Consider the following 23,845-nt stretch of genomic DNA (forward strand, 5'->3'; position numbering starts at 1 on the left):
CAGGCTGCAAGACCGGACCTCTGGGAACACTTCCCTGTGGAGGAGTGAGAACTGTACCCCAGATCCCAGCCAGCTCTCGAGGCTACCCAGGGGTGGACGGGTCTCAGTGATTCCATTCCGAACACACAGTGAGCTCTCCGACATGTGGTACCTTCTCTTCCTGTACAGACAGATCGCTCTGAAGGTCCTTATAGAGCAGAGCTAAGGAGAGTAAGGAGAAGTGTTGGAGGACTACATCTTCCCCCAGCCAGGAAAGGTCTGTCTCATCCCTCATCCAGACCTCACTCCAGCCCTGTGCAGCAGCAGAAGAAGGTGAATCTGCAGAGAACCTAAGGAGGCCTCAAGAGGAGTGAGGAACAGTTCTCACACCGGCCGCCCACCCTGCGCCAGGGGGCTGCTCGTTTGCACCACCAAGGAGAGGACCACAATGCTGGGCCCTCACTTCCCACCCCCAGCCCTTGGACCCAGTGAGGCGAGGCCTGCCCCTTGCACCTTTCAGATCCCAGATGGGAGCTACAGGTGCTTGACTCTGGAAGCTGAGGAGAGCAGCAGTGAAGACGGCCAGCAGGGAGAGGTGAGGCTTGTGGACCAGGAACAAGAGGTGGCTGGCAGAAGCGGAGTCAACCATGGGACACCACAGCTATCCAGAGCCTCAGGCATGATCCAGCCACCCAGCTGTTCCAGAGAGGCACGAGATGGGTTCCAGCACCGTGATACAGCCAGCCGTGACTGCGATGTGGTACAGGCCAGGAAAGTGATGACAGCAACTGGCAGCAGCAGCCCTGGGCCCAGGGTGGCCCCCAAACCAGGTAAGCTTGTGTCCCTTCTCCCTAGGGTCATAGAAAACTCCACAAGGCCTTAATCAGGGACTTTTTTTTCTCCAGACAGGGTTTCTCTGTATTGTTTTGGAGGCTGTCCTGGAACTCGCTCTGTAGATCAGGCTGGCCTCAAACTCACAGAGATCCGCCTGCCCCTGCCTCCCGAGTGCTGGGATTAAAGGCGTGCACCACCAACGCCTGGCTAATCAGGGACTTTTAAAGCATGCTTTCCCAGGATGTTTAACAATGATCACAAGTCTTCCAGCACGCCCAGATCTCCAGCTGTGGGGAGATGGGCACCTGGGTCATATGTGCAGTTCCAGCTGTTTGTCAGTAGAAAGCCTATATATCACCTGGTTGACAAAACCCCACACACCTGCCCTTTAGCCATTACTGGTAGCAAGTGACTGTGAAGTCCTGAGCACCTGAGTGGGCAGAGCCCCTCATTAAACCTACAGAGCTCTACACAAACAGACTCTCTGACTGACAGCGGTCATCGCCTCACAGGTGCTGACCGGGCAGAGTGAAGCCTTTAGTGTAAGCTGACCTCCATTGGGAAACTGAGACTCAAAGGAGGAAAGTGCTCATCAGGGTCCCTAAGCATATTGATGGCTGAGCTAGGCAAAGGGTCCTCACTCAGCCCTTGGTTCTCCATCTGTCAGGGCTGAGTGACAAAGGCAGAAGCCTTGTCACCTGGATTGCAGCAAGATCCAGTGACAGCTTGTGGAGGGAGAAGATCGGTTTCTCCTGGGGCAAGTAAGAGCTGGGGCCTTCAGAGCAGGCAGGATGAGGCAGAGGAGGTTACTGAGTCCCTCCGCTGCTGGCCAATGGCAATGGAGATGAAGTGGGTTCGCACTGGGGATAGGGCTGACCGTGAGCTGAGCCACCATCTGCCCAGGCAGGAGAGCTGCTGCCAGCAAGTGCCCAGGGTGCAGAGTGTGTGGGGGACAGTCCTGGGAGGGCTTGTACGTCCAGAGAGTGGAGGAACACTTCATTTCTCTGCAGGTGTTGTTGACGACGCCAGAGCTGGCACCTCGCCAACCTTCTCACCCACTCTGCTCTCTGCAGTAACTCTCTCCAGGCTCTGGTCATCTCCTTTGGTCCCAGTCCCTGCCGAGGCATGGGTTTTGTAGAGAGCTGGTCGGGAGCAATGAGGGGCCTTCAGAGTCTCTAAGCAGGGAGGAGGATCCCAGAGTCAGCCCGAATGTGGGTCCTCATGAACCTGAGGGGCTTTGTGGCTCGCTCTCTCTCCTTCCCCGGAGCCACAGCTGGGTCAGGAGGTAGGATGTTGGGTTATCAGCCCGGTGCTCAGTATTCAAGCCCTAGCAAGTCCCTTTGGTGAGCTCATCTTTTTGTTCCTTTTCATCTGTGAAAACAGAATAAAAGCGGGAGCCGTTGAAAGGGTGCCACGGTCTTAGCTGTGACTATGTTTTGGAAAATTTACAGTGCTCTAGGTAGCTGTGTAAAGTGAAATAGAAACGATCGTTGCTGGCTGAATGGCCTAGCTGCTGTTGGTTGAGCTGTGTGCAGAGGCTGCTGCTGTGCTAACAGCGTCTGTGTAGGGCTCCCTGCAGTCTCACAGCAGAGTCCAGTACAAAGATGGAAGATGGAGGCTCAGGAACGTAAGTGACTGGTACAGGACGTGGCAAACATGTTCAACCATAGTTGTTTGACTAGGGGCCTTGTGTTGTCAGCTAGGATTCTATTCTGAAAGTGTGCTTTTTGCAGATACCCTGGAAGGGTAGCAACTACAGGTGGGGTGGAGAGGAGAAAAGATCACCTTTAATTACCTTGGTGGCATCTCACAGCCCATGGGTCATTTGATGGGATCTCATTCTCTGGCTTACTGTAGTTTTCCAAGGAAGGGCAGATGAGGCAACAGAGACTCAGTAATCAGGTCACCCATCCAAGGTACACAGTCATTGTCATCCCTGAGACTCACTGTGTCTTTTTCATGAATAGCCCAGTTCATTTGTCTCTTTACTGTCTATCCAGTCGGTCTGAGCATTCTAGGGGCAGAGGGGCAGGAGCAGCCAAAGGAGGAGAGAAGGGAGCAGTAAGACTTTTCAAAGGAAGCTTGGTCTTGCTAAGGAGTTGAAATCTGGGTGGTCTTGGATCTAAGTCTCAATGGCTTCTCTGCTCCCCGGGGATGGGGAGTGGCAGGTCTCTTCCCTCTGCCTAGAGAGCCAGAGGGAAGAAGTCTGGGGAGCTGCCAGGTTATTAGCAGCTTAGGGCTTCCTCTCCAAGCTTCCTCTCATTACAGAGAGGATCATAAGCATCTTCAGACAATCACACCCATCCTTCCGCTATTAAACCTGGCTTTCTGGAGTGCTGCCTGGCAGACTGAAGTCCAAGCCATTCGTCGTCTGCCTGAGGCACCTTGCAGAACTTTATTTGGGAGTCAGTGGATGCTGGTAACCACTGAGCTGGGCAGAACAGGGCCTTTGGCAAGAGAGAAGGGACTGCAGCCTCAAGTTCAAGTTCCATGTCAGCAGTGGCTGAGAGAAGCCTGATTGATAGAGGAATGTGATCAGGCCTCTGCCAAACGCTAGATGGTCCACAGTTCACCAAGAAAGAGCCCTGCTCGGTAGCCATCTTCTCCACCGTCCTCTTCTCAGCTGAAGGTCGAGTCTGCAGGGCTGATGGAGACAGAAGGAGAGAAGCAGGAAACGACAAGTGTGCAAAGTCACCCAGTAGATTGGTAGCAAAATCGAAGGCTGAAACCCAGGCTTCTCTTTTCGGACGCTAGGCTCTGTATCGAATGTTTTATACAGATGAGTTCATTGCATCCTCGGAATAGCCTTAGGGAGTTCAGACTTGCCACTGCTGCCTCCTCTTCTTCTTCCTCCTCCTCTCCCTCGTCTTTTCTTTTTATTTTGCTATGTTGCCTTGCTGGCCTGGAATTTGCCAAGGAACCTGTGCTGACCTTGAACAGCTGCCTCTCCACTGCTGGGATTCCAGGTGTGCCTCCCACACCTAGTTCATTCTTTTCTTACCCCTACCTTACAGGTGAGGAAACTAGGTACACAGAATTTAAGAAAAGTGTCAAAATTGCAATCCAATGGCCTGTAGGTGGAGGAGTTGAGATTTGAACCCTGGGAGGTCTTGGGCCCATGCTTCTAAATACTTTTTCTGCTGCTTTGTTTCCATGGAGACAAGGAAGCAGGCTGTGTTCTTCCACCCACCTGGGGCTGGAAAATGGTTGTTCAGGCTCTGAGAGTGGGTGGGGGACCCAGCCAAGGCACATTCCTCTTCTTCGGCTGTATGGGGGAGACCTGTGAGCCGCTGCTGACCCAGCTTCTCCTCTGCCAGGGGCCATTTTGATGGTGAGGGTTATCTAGAGAATTCGGGGGCCTTTGTCACTCTAATAGACACCACCTTGAGCCTCAGAAGGGTAGGAGGACAGGGGTACCAGTATAGATTGTATGGGAAGTCTGCCCTGGCCACATCCATCTTGATGAAGCAGAGGAAAACAAACTACATCCATTTTATTAGGCAGAGAGCTGACAGAGTCTGGTCAAGGTCAAGCCTGTCCCTTGGGCTTCTGGAAAAGAGCAGATGGCACAGGAGGCTGGGTAGGGAGCCCCACACCCTAGTGACTTTAACAGGTGTGTGAAGGTGACAAGGGAGAGCACTGCTCACAGGTTTACATATACCTTCCCGTGCTGCTTGATCGAACGTACATACCATATACATTCATAAACACATGTGCACACCACAATGTAGACTATGCCCCATTCTCAGACAAACATCCTCCCATATATGACTTTTAGAGTTTATACATGTGTGAATGCTATCAAACCCTGGCACATATATGTGCAATGGGCAGACACTGGCACACGCACTCCCAAACAACCCCTTATCCATCATATCACAGTACATGTGGACAAGAATCTCAGGCTTGTCTGTATAGCTTCTATCCTACTTCAGGCCATGCAGACGCAGGCAAGTGCTCTCACACAAGCACACAGCTTCCTGTAGACAAGAGCTAAACCTCGTCCTTTTCTCACTTTCGTGTGCTCGACACTCATGGCCTGTCCTCCAGGCACGGTCACTCCTGCAGGTCCACTGTCACACACCCACATGCAGACTGAGCCACTTTCTCTCCTCCTGTCTTTTTCCAATCTCTTTCTCTTTCACAACCACCCACACAGTAATCCTAGCCTCTCCCTCCCTCTCTCTCTCTCTTCCTTTCACCCACGCACTCTGTTTCCTGGATTTCTACAGGCTGGGCGGACACCTCCCCATCGCATATACTAGGAGAAGGCAGTCACTTGCCTGGTGCCATCACCAGACTAGCTTCTTGTGCCCTACCCAACACAACAGGACAAGGGTGACCACGGGTCAGGGGAATGCCCTGAAGCCCACAAAGCCAGACAGAGGGGTGGAGGGGCCCGGAATGAATTTACCTCCTTGGTCACCTGACCTCCTGCGCTCAGAGCCTACCCACTGGGGACAGGGACAGTCTCAAACCTGAACATTTTTCTGTCTGTGTTTTAGAGGACCTTGAGTGTGGCGGGTGTACATCAGCATATTTGTAAGTTCCTTTATCAGAAACCTAAACACAGTCACTTGGAGACAAGTGACACAGGAGTCACTCTGGCTGAAGGAGTGATCAACCAGTGTGGTCTCCCTCCCGAATTGCTGGGGATGTGGAGGTGCTTGTTAACCCGTTATGTTTCCCAGTCCACTGGCTCCCCGCGGGATCTGCCCTGGAATGTGAGACTATGGACTATGTGTGGATGCTCCCACTGAAGCACAGTGACAATTGCCATGGCTTCTGCTGAGCTCAGCCTAAACGGTGTTCTGCAAAAGTTGGGGAATCGAAGCCACGCGGCATCTCTGCCCTTGTTGCTGATAGCTAATTAAGTCAACAGCCCTCCTCAGCCTCTTTGCTTAAGCCCTACCAAGGACGATAGTTTTACTCTAGTTACTGGGGTGGGAGTGTTGTGGCTCTCACATGAGGGGACAGAATCCCAAAGACAGATTTTAAAGGAGGGTAATGGGGGAGGGAACGAGAATGGGGCAAAGAGATGGCGGCGCACGGAGAAAAACGAATGAAAAAGAATTTAAGGGCAGAACTACAGACCCACAGATACGCACTAAGATGAGGAAACGGGGGGAGCGGGGGAGATAGGGGCAACTGAAAGTGAGATGTGTAGTGAGGACGCTGAGAGCTGGACCCGCCGGGAGATGAGGCTTCGGTCACAGGGGGGAAGGGGGTGTCACACCCCGGGGGCTGGGCGGGGCTCGGGAGGGGCGGCGCTAGGGCCCGGGGGAGCGCACAGCAGGAGAGCGGCGCCCGCCCAGCGCCCGCGGCTCCCGCTCGGGTCCCCTTCAGCCTCCAGCGGCCAGGACCTTGCTTCGGGCGCTGAGCGGGCGCCGCTGCTGGGCGGGGTGCAGAGGGATCTCGGGGCGGGGCTCACGCGTGGACGTAGCCAGGTGAGCCAAGGCGGCGGCGCCCAGGAGCTCAGGGACCGCGCACCGCTGCTGGAGGTGAGTGGGGGGGGCTCGGGGCTGGCGAGGCGCCCAGTGAGCCTCGCCCTTGCCACCTGCGCAGCTGCTCGTACCTCCCCGGAGAAGGTGGCACATCTGGGCTCCAGTCCCTGCAATCAGGGCGAGCTTTGCCTAGTTGCTTCTACACGGAGCCTCAGTTTCCCACATCTGTGCAGTGCAGGCTGGAGAGATCTCAAGGCTCTCCAGCAGCTAGGAAACCGGAGGACGCTCTGTTCCGGAGCCGGAGCGCTATCTTCCCCAGCTGTGTGAGCTTCAGCTTGTGTGTCCCTCTCCTCAAGGCTGTCGGTGTTGGGGGCATGCAGCCCTCAGGCTCAGCAATGGGCACCGTCCTAGCTCTGAGCCCCTGCCCGCTCCGGGAAATCAGGCTGCAAGACCCAGGAGCCTGCGGGTGAACCGATGTGGGCGCCTGCGGGGGCAGCAGGACTGACTGTGCCGGCGGACACCTCCATTTCCCGCGGGCGGAGCGGCCGGGCAGAGGGAGCTGCATAGTGCGGTGCGCAGGGTTGCCACACCGCCACCCAGCTGGGACCTTCAGGGCCCAATCCCACCTGGGGAAATCAAGACCTTCCTAAAGTGCCCCTAGGGACTCCTGGGCCTTTCCTCATCCTAATCTCACAGCACGCGATTACTGTTCTCCCTTTCTCTTAATTATCGGAAAGGGCCGGCTCCTTTCTGACACTACGCTGGAATGAGGGGAGGGGGAAGGTCACGTCTAGGGCCTTGGAAAGACCTCTGAGGAATCTAGGGGAAAAGCCTCCTCGTTCTCCCTCAACCCCAAGTTCTGAGCCTAGTTCTAGATGGAGATACAGACGCCTGTGCTCCACATCTGGGCTTTCTACAAGTTTCTACAGTTGCGTGAGAAACCTCAGATAGCATGTATCCTATCCCCATTCCCACCGGTAGGGAGTGGCAGGTGGCCCTGGAGTGTAAGGTCTTGTTGTAGGATTTAGACCTGCCCTTCCCTTCTCCAGATCCCACAGAAGTAGGTAGGTGGACCCTAAGGGGGCAACTGCCTTACAAATCCAAGTACCATGGTGGCCCTAGGGACAGTCAGGATGCCCCACCCTTGTTGCTTTGGAAAGTGGGGGATGAAATCTGATGCTTGTCATGAGGGAGAGGGTACAGTGAGGTGCTTTGCCTGAAGCCAGCCTGCCCTGTCACTGACCCAGACCTGGCCCCTAGCCATGTAAGCGGAGGGGGGATTAAGGCAAAACTGAATCTGAAGACTGTCCCGCAGAGGGAGGCCGAAATCCCTGTCTGGAACTGACCTGCTTTTGCCTAGTTCTAGCATCATTCATGTTTGATACTGGAAGAACTAACAGCAAATGTTTACTGCGGGGCCACCAAGGCTTTCAGGCACCAAATTTTAGCCTGCCATCACTTTGCAAGCCACGCCCTATCTCCTGCACCCCTTTAAACTAAGTTAGCACTGAGTCAGTATTTGCACAGTGGGGGAAAAAAAGGCCTTTAACTCTTTCCCTCCCTTGCCAGCTGTTGTCCTTCTACTCTGTCTGGAAGGTAAGGTAAACTTTTTTGGGAGGGGGTGCCTGATTTCTGGATAGCTAGCTTTGCTCCTGGCTTCTTATTACAGTGACTCAAGCCTGCAGGCTCCTTGTAATGGACTGTTGACTGCTTAGTGCATCTCCCTTGTCTGAGTTGGGGAGACTGAGGCCAGGCAGGGGAAGAGTTTGTCAGGGCACTTCTGTATGCAGAAGGCAGCGGAGCCCTTTAATAAGTGGGGCACAGTGCCCTAGGGCATCAGGAGGGTGGCAAGAGACACAGGGGGCCTTTCTCTGTCTCTTTCCCTATAGTCTTCAGGGATGATTTCCAGAGCCTGCTAGGTGGGAAGTTCACACTCTGCATGTGCCCCACCTACGAAGGTAGCCTTCTCACAAGGCTCTGAACACACCTCCAGCCCAGGGGCCAGGCCTGGGAGGCACCTTTTCCTTCATGGCAGCTCCTAGGTTTCCAGACATGAGCTCATCTGAGCAGTTGATGCCAGGAAGGGAGGGACTGAGGGGAAGCAGTCAGGGCTGCCCAGATCAGGCTACCACGGGCTCTAAGAAGTAGAGTGGGCACTGTTGTCAAAGGCTTTCCAGCTCTGTCCCATTGTGAAGCAGGATCAAAACAGGCCGCAGGAAGTTGGCAGGGAGAGATGGGAGCCAGGCTGAGTGCCCCAGCTATAGTACCAGGCTGACCTCTGCTACCTGCTGGCTTGACAATTGACCTTGATTAAATCCCTTGCATTCCTGGGACCTCAATAGCCCTGGCTAGCAATGAGTGGGGGAAGGGTGCTTAGGAACCAGGTTATAGTAGAAAACAAGCCATTCAGATTCTGCCCTCTGGGTGCTAGCTATATATTTGTATTTACACACACACACAGAGTATATATATGTGTACACACACACATAGTCTTGAGCTTTTTGAGACAGAGTCTCACCATGTAGCTCATGCTGGTTTGGAACTTGCTATATAGCTCAGACTGGCACTGATTCACGATCGGTCTCTTTCCATCTTCTGAGTGCTGAGATTACAGGAGATACGTGCTGCCTCACCTGATTAGAAGCTAGAAGCTTTGTCTAAATTTTTAAATTACATTTCTTGTATGTGTGTGGGGAGGGGAATGCATCATGAATGTTTGTAAATAAGCACATGGTATGTGTATGGAGATCAGTAGTAGTTGGTTCTCTCCTTCTACCATGTGGGTCCCAGGGATTGTAGTCAGGTCATCAGGCTTGGTGACAAGCGTCTTTATATGATGGACCATCTCCCCATGGACACTTTTGTTTTAATTGAGAGAATAAGAAAAGAACAAAAAAGGAATGAGTAAATCAACAAGATAATTTCAGGGGGTAGCAGAAGTCCACTGTTGAGATGGAGAGCAAGCTGAGGGGCTCCTTTGTGACCAGGGAAGGCCTATCAGGGGCCATTGTGGCTTGGGGGTCTGAATGGTATTTGAAGGGTGTTCTGGGCTTCTTGGAGGAAGCATGTCTCGAAGAAAACTTAGGTGTGGGTGGTGTGTGCTGGCTGCAGATTGTAACATATTCTCCCCTCCCCCCCCAGGCCAGGGCTTTAAAACACAGGCCATAGGATTTGGGCCTGATGTCTGGTCAGAGGGAGGGCTTAATTTGCCTCTGGGGAGGCTCTGTGAGTTAGGTCAGTGTGTGTATGGAGCCCTTTGTGAACTATCCCTGGACGCTGGGGCTCAGTTATTACTCAGGGTGACCGGAGGAGGAGTCTACATGACACAGCCCCCAGGCCTTGTAATTCCAGAGGCTTAACCAAAGCCCTTTTTCTGGAATGAACTCTTCACTGACTGGCTGATGCTGACATTCCATCACCCCGGTTCATCTTTTCCACTCAGTGAGGCAGCCCACTGTGGGTCTGTGCTGACCCTGCCTTGCCCCGTGTACCTCCCTGGATGCTACAGTCTATCTCTGTGTCGCCTGCTTCCTGAATGGCTGGCGCATGAATGCTGTGGTCAGACTTTGGGGTTTCATTCCTGGCTGCCTGAGAGTTCATAAGCACATTGTGTAACCCCTCTGGACCCTTGTTTCCTCATCTATAAGACAGAGACAATGCTAGGCCTTGTAGTGTTACGAAAATGGAGCGAGTTGATGATGAATACTTAAGAAATGTGCTACTACTTATTAATAGTATCTCCATGTTTCGGTCTCCATTAAAATAGCAAGCCCTTGAGCAGATGGCCTCTCGCCCAAGGCTCCTCATATCTCCTGTAAATTTCTTGTTGCTGTTTGGCCAGCGTGTTGTGGAGGTGGCAGGGCGAGCCAGCACAACGGACAGGACCTGGAGTGAGCTTCAGGGTTACCTCATAGACCCGTGGTCTCCAGCAGCCCTTTGCTTCCTTCAGGCCTCAGGTTTCAGCCGTAAGGAATGAGAAGGAAGGATGGGACGGAGCTACTTTGTAGAACCCAAGATCATTGACCTGTAGTAAGGAAAGAACAGTTAGACGAGACCGTGGTTGGAACAGTGGGCCGACTTGAGACCCTTGTGGCCAGTCCAGAATAAGATCTCTTGGAACCAACGTGCTCCATAAATAAAAAACAGTTTTTGAAAAGTATTATTTTTGTTCCTGTGTTCCAGACCAGCCTCGCTGTTTTAGGAATGGGGACCTGAGGCACAGAGTGGCTAGTTCAATGAGCTCCAAAGACTGACCCCATAGACCACATGCTTTATTACTGCGTAACACAGTCCAGAGAGGCCACTCTACCTTCTCCAGATCATAGAGTGTCTCCCGAATTTCATTGTCTCTAACCCTCAGGCACTGGCAAGAGTAGCCTCCTGGGCTTCTCCTTTCTTTCCCGCCCCTTCTTCCTTGTGGGTAGGCAAAGGATGATTAGATGTGCTCCGTGGGTACAACAGGCAGGGGTAGCCCTGCCAGAGTGAGTGTGGTTGACGCTGAAGAGCTTGCAAGGGTGTCAGTGCCTGAGCTGTAACAACCCATGCAGCCTGGCATGTCCCTGCTCTGTACAGAGAGGGAAACTGAAGTCACAGAGTCCACAGACCGGTCCCACACCTCCCAGACAGCTGGACACTCTTCGTTCTTGGACTCTTGTATCCTTTTGGTCTCCATGGAGAGATAGGACACAGGACCCTTTGAGAGCATACATGGAATTGGGGGTAGGGTGGGGAGGGTACTGATTAAAAAATAGACTGTCATGTGCGTGAGGGCCAGACATGCCACCACCCAGCCTCTGTTTGGCTTCCAGGGACCCAGCTGCTGGACTCTTCTCAGGCCTCCTGCTGAGAGTCCCATCCACCAACCCTGGCTCTGGGCCTGAATCCACATGCGCTCAGCCACAGCTACTCTCTTCTTCCCTCCTAGTATCTAGGCAGATGGAGCTCTCATGGAGCTAGGGTGGGCCTGAAGCTCGGCTGTTGGATTCTAACTGTGCCAAGGATGTCTGGTGTCGCCATGCACTGGTTGTGTGGCCTCGGGTGAGACCCCATCCCTCTCTGGGCATTAAGCAAAGATAGAGGAATGGGATTAGTGAAAGTGCTTTCTTTGCAGCTTTAGAAGTCTTACCCAGGTTCCTTCTCCACAAAAACCTGGCAGACGGTGCTAGGGACCCCACACCAAGAGGTGGCATGGCCTGTATAGACTACTGTGCTAGGGACTCCACACCAAGAGGTGGCATGGCCTGTATAGGCCACTGTGCCTCAGAGAGCAGCAGGGTCCAGGTCTTACCCCCAATCATCTCGAAAATACTGTTCTTAACAGTTTCTCTGGTTGAGTGAGATTCATAGGGCGGCGAAGGCTTTGCAAAATGAGGTGCGAACAGGTCATTCCTCTGTTCTTTTCTCCTGGTGGACAGATGTTTGTCCGACCCCAGCTGCAGGCACGGGAGGTCACCGCCAATGTCTCTGCCCTGTTAGGGTGGAGCAGACTGATATTAAAACAAACAGTGGTGGAATCTGATGAGTTGGGAGAATATTCTGACGATGCCATGGTGAGAATGTCACTCCCAGGGGTAGAAACCACATGCTAGCACCCCCAAAGAAGGAGAAGTGTGGTCAGGAGGTCACAGCTGATGGGGCAAGGGACAGAACGGGGCTGGAGGCAGTGACACAGCGAGGGGAAGGCCCTGACATGAGAAAAGGTGTCGCATCTCCAATGAACCTTTAAAGGAAGGCCAGCGAGCCTGCAGTGTTAGGAGGATGAGGCGTCCAAAGAGAGGTAGGAGCATCACGGGGCAATGGAGATAGTCACCCAGCCCTGGAGCCCCAAAGGGATTTGAGGGGGACACTGAGAAGGAGAAGTCTCTCTGGAGCTGTGCCAAAGGCGGCCTGCATCCTCTTTCTTGTGACAGGCGCTGTCAGTGGATCCCATACTCAGCTACTTCAGAGACGGCTGCTCACAGAGCATCTGGAGTCACACCTCTCTGCTGGGGTCATTGTGCTTGTATATGAAGGCACTGCCATGAGCAGGGTATGGTGGCCCAGCAGCCACAGGTCAGAGCATGTCCTTGGGCAAGCAGCTCAGAGTCCCCGGAAGTCAAAGCCCTGGGGTGGCAGTTCATTTGCTTGTGCTCTGTGGAAGCCTTTTTCTTTGGACCCGGTTTCCCAATCAGTGTCCTAGAGAATAGTTTTTTGTTTTTTTTGTTTTGTTTTGTTTTTTGTTTTTTGTTTTTGTTTTTTTTTTGTTTTTTTTTTTTTTTTTGCTGCTCTCAAAATGGGGGCATGTGGTTGCCGCGACAGCATCACTGGAAGTTCAGGGTCTCGTGCCTCGCCCCCTGCAGTCACCCTCCCCATGAGTTACAGTGTGAAGTCTGACAAGTGTCCTGCACCGTTCCCCTGTGCTTCAGAGCATGAGAACCATTCTAGGCCAAGCATTTTCAAATTTGGAAAGAGTTCAAGTCCACAGATGCTTCCTCCCTCTCCGAGGTTTTACATATAGTCTTCCCGGGCCTCTCTTTTACTCAAGAACTTGGTCACTGGCCTCTAAGCACCCTTAATTCTCTGGGGTTCCATATCTTGAGAGTCTAGAAATGTGGGCTAACGGGAGCAGTTGGCAGGCCACAGCCTGCTTGTTCTCATTTGGTGTCCTGTCCTCTTCTCTTTGGGATCCCTGGAAGGGTAGCTGGTTCTATTCTTAGCGGTTCAGGGTGGGGAGGAGAGAACATACTGGTACATTATTTATGCCTCTTCGTCAGCAGGATTACATTCAGGGCTCCCAGGACATGGCCTTTCCAGCCTGGCCTTCGTCACTGTTGTGACAAGCACATCTGCTGTGTAGCCCTGAGGTGAGAAAGTGCTTGGCACCAGGTAGAGAGGAAAACAGTTTCCCAGGGCCCCAAACTTGACAAACCCTTTTGGGGAACCCACACCAAGAAGGGGCATGACCTGCAAAGGCCACTGAGTTCCCAGGAAGCCTCCGAGTGGAGACCTGACCTCACCCATCTTGAAAACCCCATTCCCAGATAAATACTCCAGTTGAGTGAGATTGCATGGTGCTGCGGAGGTGCAGGCTTTGTCATCTGGCCTGTCACCCCACTTCGGCCTGTAAAGCTCAAGCTGGTAAATGGAATGTGAAATACAATGCTGAATCCAGGATGTGGCTCGGTGGGGGGGAATGCTAGCCAAGCATGCCTGAAGCCCTGGGTTCAGTTCTCAGTACCACACAAGCCTGGGTGTGGTGGTACACATCTACATCTATAATTCCAGCACTTGGGAAGTAGATGTAGGAGGATCAAAGTCGTCTCCCACTACACAGCAAGTTTGAGGCCGTCGAGAGTTACAAAAGACATGTATGCAGTTGTACATATGCGGTGTGTATGTACGCTGACAAGTGAAACAAGCTTCTCTTCTTCTAAAAGGTAGCATGTTAGTCAGATCCCACGCACACCACCGTCACTGGGGCATGAGCCATGGGCCTGTTGATGGGTACTCTGCATGTATGTGACCAACCCTGACTGTTACAGAGATTCAGCTGACGGTCATCGTAGCGCACGATGAGGTTAGTTAGGGCAAAATAATTGTTTTAGGTCAAATGCTAGCAAGTAGTTCCAGGGCTTTGGGCCTTTGCATACAGCCCAGTGAGAGAGAAACTACCATGCTGGAAGATTAACTAACTGGTTGAGGCTGTCCCATGGCTAGGGAAGCTTGAGTCGCTGAAGTAACATGTGTCAGTTTTCACAAACCTGGAATAAAGGCCAGTTACCCTGTGGCTAAAACCAAATTTTAAGGGATGAGTGGATCAGGCTGGAGGTGGCTAAGCCTCAGGCTGGAAACCAAAGGCTGTGTGCTATGAAATCCTGGGAGGCAGGATGACCTTCTCTGCCCCCCTGCACCTCTTGCTTTTTAGTTTTTCTTAGACAGGGTCTTGCTATGTAGCCCTGGCTGGGCTATAAAATTCATGGCAATCCTACCTCTACTTTCTAAATTCTGCAGGTATAAGCAAATGCCACTACACCTAGCCGCTGCTTCAGTTTCCTAGTCTGTAGAATGATGTAACAATCCCTGCTCTGCCTGCATTTCTGATAAACGAAAAGTGCTATGGAAACTACCAAAGTGGTGGAGGACTTAAAGGATGACTTATATTCACTGTAGATCATTGTGTGTGGAACTGTATCATTTTTATTAAGTTTTCTACTTAGCACACAAAATAACTAGGTTTCATCATGACATTATCACCCACAGCACTATGTATAGGTACACGTCAATAAACATTTCTCATACCCATCCCACATAATACATTTTTTCACATAGTTCATGTTATTAAATGTTTTGGGTTAGTATTAAGGAGTCATGTTTTATTCCAGACCACAGTCTAGGCATCTGTCTATGTGTTTGCTAGCAATAAACTTAACTTATGGGTTGATGGGCTCTTAAGGTCCAGTGAGTCCCTGGCTGGATACCAGAGTCCCTTAGGTAGAGCCATAGGTCTAGACTGGAGCCCAGGAATTGCCATGTGGACCACCTGCAAGTTCTGATCTGGGCAGGAGAGAAGGGGACTTGCTGAGGTCTAAGGCTGGGGCTGGTCTTTCTCTCCCGGTCCTCAGCTGTCCTGATCACTGTATAGGAAAGAGCTGGGGCATCTGTGGCGGCAGCTGATGATGCTGACAGTTGCTATGGATATACTCAGTGCCGCACAGATACTTTACAGGTGTTGTAAGGGTGGAAAGGGGGACGTTCTCTGGAACACTGTTGTCTCCTGGGACACTCAAGCACCATGTGGTACATTTTAATGCGTCCCCGAAGAGAGAGGCTCTGACAGAGGTGCAGAGTCATGGATTGCAGAGCATACCATTAGGTCACTGGCCCCTCTCCAGCAGCGTGTGCCTGTGGCAAGAACAGTTGGTAACTCCATACCTGGAGACTGGGTAGCCTGAACGGACACATACCCGCCCACAAAGTGTGTACCTGTTTCAAGTGTGCCCATGCTGGCGCACTGTGTGAGCACGGTGTACTTCCATGAACATGCCTGCAGGCGCTCATGTGTCTGTCCTGCCCACTGTGTTCAGTGTGTGCATGCCTGGGTGGGCTCTGCTGTGTGTCGTGCAGATTTGAAGCAGGCAGAACCTCTGTGTGGGAGCCTGTGTGCAAAGGGAGAGGTGTGCCACCCGCTGGCGTCTGTCCTGCCTTGAGGAAAGAGAATGAGATCCCAGAGAGAAGGCCTTTGGAAAAGACGCTTTCCCTGCTTGGGTGTGGTGGAGCCTGTCTCAGGACCTTAGCACAAGCTGTCCCTCTGCCAAGCTACTCGTTCTCCTCACGGCCTCACTCAGAGTGCTTTCTTTCTCTGTGAAGACGACCTTTATTGCTGTAGCTAACTTTGCAAGTGACCTCTCCACAGGCTTAGACTACGTGTGCATTTATTATTGTGCCCCCTTTCTAAAATTTGCACATTTTGTACTATTTCTTTTTATGGCTGTGAACAGTGCCCGACCCTCAGTTTGTGAGATAAATATTGGTTGAATCTGGGAGTGTGTACTACTTATACTTATTTTCTTTAAACTGTCTGGTTATCCTCTCCCTAAGATGTGATACACCTGAGGCCACAGGCTTGGTTTGTGTTTTCTGAGACACATTTGAGACTTACATAGCTATTAAGATGTTAAGGACTGGTCCCAGTGCAATCCCCCCCCTCTTTGAGGAGATGGGTAAACTAGGTTCAAAGAGGTTTAGGAGTTAGCTCAAGGCCACCCAGACACAACAGGACAAACACCAGAATCGTCCTGGCCTCCTATGTTCTTTTGTACTTTGAGGAAAATGGAAAGGCAGGATTGGCTCACTTGGCCTCTCTGGCAGGATTCCTGTTGGGTCCAGGGGACAGTTAGGCCTGGAAACTGATGAGCCCCATTGAAATGGGTGTGGTAGGGCCAGCATCTTCTAGCTCCCTGGAGTCCTGGTGCGCTCTTGGGTGCATGGCCAGCCAGAACCTACATAGGCTGCTTCTTCCCTACTGGGATCTTGGACCTGGGACATGCCTCAGAGGGTCCCTAGGGTAGAGGAAACGGGATGGGGGTAGGCTTGGTTATACATAGAGCAGAGGTTGCCTGGGGAAGAGAGGCAGAGGGGGTGAGAGACCAAGAGCCCCAGCCTTGCAAGGCTCTCCAGAGTTAACCGCGGCAGGAGTGACCGTGACTTTAAACCTGATAGCCACCTCTGCATGCCGCTTGCTGAGCGGTGACTAAGAAGTAGACTGTCTTTGTTATTTATTGATTGACTGATTGACTGATTGAGACAGGGTCTCACTATGTAGCCCTGGTAGGCATCTAACTCACAGAGATCCACCTGCCTCCACCTCCTGAGTGTTGGGATTTGAGGCACATAACCACTACTCTAAGCTGCTTATCCTTGTTTTATTGAGACTGGGAGACGCAGTGACTTACTCTGGGTGGGTGATGGGCGACCTGTTGCACAGTAGGTAGAAGGGCGGGCTACCTGGAGGAGGCGCCAGCTGACAGGATGGGAATGTAGGCAGGTGCTGGAGACTCACAGCTGACTCTGTAGCCCAATGCTGTAGGGAATCCTCAGATCTCAGAGCCTCGGTTTCCTTGTCTCGAGAATGGAGATAAGAATGCTTAGAGCGCACGAGGATAAAGTAAAACGTTGACAGGATGATTCTACGTGAAGAAGGAAGACCCCGTGCGTGCATGTGGTGAGTGGGTGGCCACTTGAGGAGCGAGGGCACCTCGCCGCTGACAGGTTTGCTGTGGTGACTACTTGTGGTGACCACAGGGACTCCCCGCACCTCTGGAAGCTGTGAGCACGCCTGAGCCCCAGTTTGGCCTTAAACCCTTGGTGAGAGGCAGCAACAGGCCCCACCTCGGGGGAGGCACAAAGCAGTGCTGGGTTCCCATGCTGTCTACCCCAGTGAGCAGCCCAAGTGCCAGCATGCTTGTGCCGTCATTATCATTCCTCCTGTGTTTTTTTCTCCTGGGTTATTTATTTTTCTGAGGGGAGGAATGTGGGGAATTTACCACAGGGCTGGCCTTCGTTTTTTTTTTTTTTTTTGGCCGCACAGAAGCCTCTTCTATATGAAGGAAGTGGCAGAGAGACAGATGGCAGAGTGGAGGAGGCAGAGGGGACTGGCTGACGTCGGGGCTGTGCGGTCGGTGTGTGTTATATAACCACCCAGAGGCCCAAGGCATATCCCAGGGTGCACGTAGCTCAGGGCAGAGCCTCAGAGTTCCTGGGCTCCTGTGAAATGATACCCGGCTCACTGCATGCAAACTGGACTCCAGGCAAGGCTGCTGTCATTCTTTGTCAAAGGTTTCTTCTCTCCGTCTTGCTTTGGGCCGTGGGGGTGGATGGGGCCAGACTACCTTGAGTCTTCCAGTGTCTGGAAACTGTCCCTGTTGCTTGGAGCATCCCTCATCTCCACTTACGAAAACCTGAGGCAAATGCTGTCCTCTCCAAGGAAACCTTTGGATTGCGTTGTCCTGATTTCTCTCTTTCCCAGGCTCTGTGTTCTCCTGGTACTTCAGGGAATATTCTTCTCCTTGGGTTTGACACGACTCTGGGCTTCATCTCCCATCCCACCCACAGGCTTGCTGGTCTAACCCACCGAGAGAACCACTTTCCAGTCTACAATCCAGATGAATCTGGAGCAAAGCTGAAGACCCAGAAGCCTTCCTTGGATGTGGGGTTACTGACCCTTCAGTCCACACCCACTGCGCGCCCCTCCTGATCCTTCTGCCTGGGCTGAGGCATTTAGAGATGCTAGAGGCAGGCCTTGGCACAGAGCTCAGGGAAAAGGCCTCATCTGTGTGTAGGGCCCAGAGTGGGGCAGGCCCTGATGAGCAGAGATAAAGGAAAATTCTCTCTCCTATCCTGGCTTGCCACCTCCGTGTCTCTGGACCTTCATGTCCCTAGGGTTATTCGTATGTTCTGTCTTGTGCTCCTGACTCCTCCAAGAGACCTAAGAGACCTCATAGCCTGCAGGCCTACATTACCTCTTTTGTAGGTCTTGTTCGCCTAGGCCTAAACTTACCTGTCTTTGGTTACCATTTTGGGTTTTGTCTTCTCTCTCTCTATTGTTTCAACTGTGTCACCCTGGCAAGCCTGGAACTCTCAGAAATCCTGACTTCCTTAGCCTCCAGAAGGGTAGGATTAAAGGTGTGTGCCACATGCCTGTTTTGGTTTTGTTTTAAAATTTATAAATTTTTATTTTATGAGTGTGGGTGTTTTGCCTGCATATATGTTTGTGTATCATGTGTGTGCAGTGCCCATGGAGGCTAGGAGAGGGTGTTGGATCTTCTGAAATTAGAACTACAGATGGTTGTGAGCCACCATGTGGGTGCTGGGAACTGAGTTTGCGTCTTCTGCAGGAGCAGTAAGCCATGTTGACTTCTGAGAGACCTCTCCAGCCCCTGGTTTCTGTTTTTATTGTTGTTTTGTTTTTGCTTGTTTGTTTCTTGTTTCCTAATAATAGGTCAGTTTTTTGACACAAGGTCTTACTTTGTAGCCTTGACTGGCCTGAAACTCATAAAGATCCACCTGCCTCTGCCTCCTTAGTGCTGGGATGAAAGGCGCGCACCACCAGGCTGGCTGGTTTGTTGTTTGTTTTGTTGTAGACAGAGTCGTATGTAGCCCAGCAGGCCTCAGACTTGCTGAGTAACCATACATTGAACTTCTTACCCTCCTGTCTCCACCTCCGATGCTGAGATTAAGGCACGTGCCACTTACCCTGAATGCAAGGCCTTTGTGCAGGCTAGGCTGGTGCTCCACATTGATCTGTATCTCCAGTCCTCTGGCTGCCATTTCTAAGACTCTGAAACCTACTCTACATGAGTGATTAGCCAGTAGAACAGGCAAGAGGGATGCTATGACAGTCAGGTCCTACCAGGACCTCCTAGCCAGCCCTTAAGTCCCTGGTCAGCCAGCAGTCTGTCTTTTACCTGCAGGGATAGTTGGCAGCTGATCTGAGCTTGTCTTCCTCTTCTGTCTCTGCCTGTCTGATGCCCTTTTGATAGCGGGAGAATGGGGTGGCGGGGACAGAGGAGAGGGGACCAGGAACATCTGGAACTCAGCAGGCAAAGAGTGGCAGTTGTCATCCTCACAGAAGATGTGGGCAGGAAGGCCTGTAGGAGTGGAGCGTGGGTGGCCCTGCCCTCAGGCTCCTTTAGTCTATGGGGGACAGAAGACCCAGACCCTGGATGTCATGAAACCAACACTGGGAGGGCCACCCTGAGTGATCTTCAGCTCCAACTAGCCTTGTGGCCTGTTCCAAGTCACAGCACCTCTGCAGTACACGTCTCCTCTGAGGTAGAGATGAGGTCACTGCCAGCCTCGGGGCTGCTGTGATCAGAGTGATGAAGCAAGGTCCTGTCATAGTTCCTAGCAAACAGCAAGCTCTCCCTGGAAGTGAGACTGCTCACAAGTGATGATGACCCCAGGCAGTACAGTTTAAGTACTGACAGGCTGAGAGGCTTCGGGGTGGGGTTGATCACATTCAAACTGGGTGAGAGGCTGGGGGCGTAGGGTGCGTAGAAAAGATGGCAAGTAGAAGGCTTCAAGTGGAGAGGTTCCTGATCTGTTTCCAGGCAGGAACTCCAGGGCAGGAGCGTGACCCGGGAACCACTGTGCTCCCAGCCATTGCCGAGGACACAGAAAGAGAGTGCTTGCTTAGGTAGCTTTGCTATCAGGACCCCGGAATGCTGGGATGAGGCAGACCCTTCTGGCTCTCCCGTAGCTTGGGGTTCTGAGCAGGAGAGAAGCAGAGAGCAGGAGGGAGGACAAGTGAATCTGGTGAATCTGGCTGCGTGGGGTGGGTTGATTGGCGGGGGAGAGACTGGGGGTGGAGAGGCCATTTAAAAGGCAGTTGCAGAATCGTTTTCCTGATAAAGAGCTGGGCTGAGTCATCTGTGGAGGAGAGAAGTCATATCTAGCTCCTCTGGGTACTGTCAAGGTAGGATTTTCCTCTCTCCATCAGCCAGGAGCTTGGCTGCCTGTCCCAGAGGCTTTGAGAACCGAGGCCGGCGGCAGAGCATCCTGGGGAAGCTGGGCTGCAGGGAGGACCCAGTCAGAGTGAGTAAGCTGAACACTCAGAGGGGCCTTTGGGGTTTGGGGTGTGACTCAGGGCATGTGGTATCCCCTGTCTGGCCTATTTTCCCTCCCAGTGCCAGGAAAGAGGCAGATGGGGACTTCTGCTAGCCTGTTAGTAGCAAGACTAGAGCTGGCCCTAGGGATCCCCGCTCCTATCCCTGTATGCCCTTTGGCTATCAGCCCTTCTCTCTCAAGTGTGGATCATTCCATAGGGGGATGCGTAGGTCTGTGTCCACTTCTGGCATGGATGCATCCTTGGGGTCTGTGTCATTTCCCTCTGTGCAGGGAGGATGTAGGCTGGACTGGCAAAGGGGCTAGGCTATTACTCAGACCTCCTCATTTTCCTGCCCCAGCCAAGCCAAAGGCTGTATTGTGGCTGGGACATTGGGTCCTTCCTGACCCCACCAGGGGGGCAGTTTACCCAGCCTGTTTACCCATCCTGTTGCCAAGGCTCCCAGGCTGCTACAATGGGCTGCCTCACGCCAACCTCTGTTCCCACCTCTGACTCCCATCCTCCCCGACTGGCCTTGCCTGGACACTCCCATTGACGGCACTAGTGTGGAGAAACATTTCCTTGAATTCTGAATGTCCTGACCTTCTGCTCTGGCCTCTCTTCCCCTGCCACGGATCCCTTCCTTTAGCTCAGATGGACGAAGTGGTGGGCAGGATTAGGGGACTGTCTACAGACGGTGATAAGGACCAGGAGTAGTTGGAGAGAGGGCTTGTTCCTGCTAGAGCAAAACCACAGCTCGGAGTTTACTGACTCCTAATCCTACTTCTAATCCTACTCCTCATCCTTCACCGGCATTTCATAGCCTGTCAGTCATTTCTGTCTCCGTGAGAACAAGTTCATCAGCTTCTCCTAAAAGGAAGGAGTGGCAGAAGCGGTCGAGGGGCATTGGCGGGATGGGAGATGGGGGTCTGCAGACTGTCCTTTGGGAAGCTTGAAGCTTCCTTGACGTCCCTCCCGCCAAGGCACCAAGCTAGAAAGCCAGTCAGACTTCCTGAGTTCTGAATTGTAGCTCTTCCACCTGAAGTTGTTTGACAACCTAGTGGGCATCTCTGAGCCTGGCTGTCATGTACAGTGGTAGTAGCAACAGCATTATCTTTTGGGATCACCAGCTTATAGATGATCAAAGCAATGAATGAGGAGTGCTGTCCATGGGCCACGTGAGGCCTGTGTCATGGCATCCCCACCTTCCTGAGGCAATGTTCTGTCTTGGAGCCTGTCCTGCACTCTGGATCTGCCCCGTCTCACCTGGCTCCAGGCAGCTCTTCTTTTCACCGGCCCTCCAGTCTTCTTCCACCAAAGGCTTGTACTCAGGGCTGCTGTCCAGAGCTCTCAGTGGGCCTCCCAGAGACCTAGGCTAGAAGAAAGGGCATCATGACCTGTGCCACAGCCAGGCATTGAGGGCTGCTGGTCCCTGTGGCTGGGGCTCACCTCTGGACTCTCTAAACCTGAGAAGCAAAATCTTACACGTTTGCCATTGCCAGAGGTGGCATTGTCCTAGGAGACTTTAGTTGGCACGTCCCCTGTTGCTTATAACAAGGCACTCCAGGGTGCCTTTGTTGGTCAAATCCTGCCCTCCCCCTCCCCCATGTTTGTGCAGGGTGACAAAAAAATTGCCAGGCTTGTTGACTGGGTTGGCCTCAAACCTCCAGTCAAATTCCATTTTTATGGTGTCACTGCAGCTGGCCTTGGGGGCAGAGCTCTACTGGGAGGGAGACTCATTCCCCTCCGGCCCCTTCTGCCATTCCTCTTGGAGCTTAGGGTCAGCTCCAAACTCACAGGAGAGGAGAGTCATTCAGGGCAGGGCAGGCTGTGAGGAGCCTGACTGGAAGTCAGCAGCCTCCTGGGTCATCTCCTCTTTGTGACCCTTCCTTTTCCTGAGCCTCCCAAGCTGGCTTCTCCCCCAAGGGCCCTTCACATTGACGTTGGAAGATGGGGCTGGAGAGGACAGTGTGTATGTGAGGGGCTGTGGGAGACACAGGATTGTCCTAAAGCAGGAAGGGAAGGAGGGAACAGTAACCTTCAGGGACAGGGAGTGGCCTGGATATTCAAACACCAGATTGCTGTCTGTCTGCCTTACACTGTGGGATCCTGCCAGCCAGGATCCTGGTGCTCTGTGTGACGAGAGCCAGGTGTAAAGGGAGCTCTGTAATGCTGGACATCTCACCTCCGTGTTCCGGTTTTTGGTTTTTCTCATCAACACAAACAGCACAGTAGCAGTTTGCCCCTTACAGGGTTGCTGTGCGAATCCAACAACACATGTAAAGTGCATGTTAAGTGTGTAGTGTGTGCTTAATCAATGTTAGCTGCACCTGCTGCAAGTGTGTCATAAGCAACATCGGCGGGCTCTTTATCCTGGGTCATATGGGGCGGGCTTGCACCTGTGAATCTCTCCATGCTATGTCAGGACGTAAAGTAAGGCTGTTCACTGGTGTGGCGGTGGTGGCCGTGGTGGCGGCAGCAGCGGTGGCGGTGTGGCGTAGTGGTGGTGGTGTTGTTGTTGTAGCTGTGGTGTTGGTAGTGTGGTGGTGGTGGTGGTGCACAGAAACGCCAAGATGTGGAAGCCACTGGATGAATTTATGGTTGGGAGGTCTGTACCAGTGGGAGGCACACCACGGAGTCATAAGCCCATGCCAACTGGCTGTGTACACAGTTTTGCATACACAGGGCTTTAGGAGTGCAAGGATTGTGTGGATGGATTCTGCTGTGACAGCCTCCTCTGAGATGCTGAGACTCTATGGTGCTTCTCCATAACATGAGTCCCCTGATGTGCGTCCTTTGGGACACTGTCTGTCCCCACGAGCAGAGTGGGGTCACCGTGGCCGACTCCTCCTGGGGTAGCATGAGCCTCCTTTGTTCTTTGCTCTGGAGTTGATAATAATGACAGACTCCTTGTACTTGTCATATCAGGGTGGTCCCCAACTGTTTCTCAGCAAAGGAGCCCATGGCTCTGGGAGGAGGTAAGAGCTTGCCAAGATCATGGGGACAGCCCAGCCAAAGGACTTGGCTTTGGACCAGCGGACCTGTTTCCAAGCCGAGCAGAGGAGGTAGACACCGCATGGTCCACACATTCCCCATGACTTTTCCGTGTGTGGAAACCTCATTATAGCTGTCCCAGGGGAATGGTCTGGCTGAACACTCCATGGTTTACACAGTGGGTACCTAGGTCGGAAGAGGAATACCACAGCTGGGGGCGGCTCTGGGCTGTCATTGTGGCATGAGGGGGGAGCTACAGGTATAGTAGACAGACAGGAGGTTGGAGCCAGAAAACCATGAAACATTGTACCTGGTCTCCATGGACCGCTCTGCTGACTCCAGCATAGGGGGGAGGGGGCTTTGCCCTGGATACTCGCTGGATCTCAGTTTCCCCATCTATAAAATGGGATAGTGGTGAACTACCTATCTCCTCTATCAAGGCACTTACGTCTCTCAGAGTCCACAAACTCTGAGCCAGGCTGGCAGGATGCCTAGAGAGATGGTCCCTGGAGAC

General features: G+C 52.6%; 1 protein-coding gene across 5 annotated transcripts in view; it reads left to right on the top strand.

The window, feature by feature from the left end:
* Positions 1-23,845, top strand: part of Synpo (synaptopodin) — a 65,659-nt gene that overhangs the window by 30,089 nt on the left and 11,725 nt on the right. For 3 of the 5 annotated variants that reach the window (XM_040741763.1, XM_040741762.1, XM_040741764.1), the window contains exon 2: positions 169-809. In XM_040741763.1, coding sequence (XP_040597697.1) covers positions 428-809 — 382 coding nt within the window. In that variant the 5' untranslated portion in view covers positions 169-427. Of the gene's footprint in view, positions 1-168; positions 810-6,098; positions 6,315-17,545; positions 17,571-23,845 lie in introns of those variants that run through there. The other 2 variants (XR_001196773.3, XM_013116814.3) reach the window with 2 other exon arrangements.

The sequence above is a fragment of the Mesocricetus auratus genome, unplaced genomic scaffold, assembly GCF_017639785.1.
Source record: "Mesocricetus auratus isolate SY011 unplaced genomic scaffold, BCM_Maur_2.0 Super-Scaffold_6730, whole genome shotgun sequence".
Taxonomy (NCBI): Eukaryota; Metazoa; Chordata; class Mammalia; order Rodentia; family Cricetidae; genus Mesocricetus; species Mesocricetus auratus.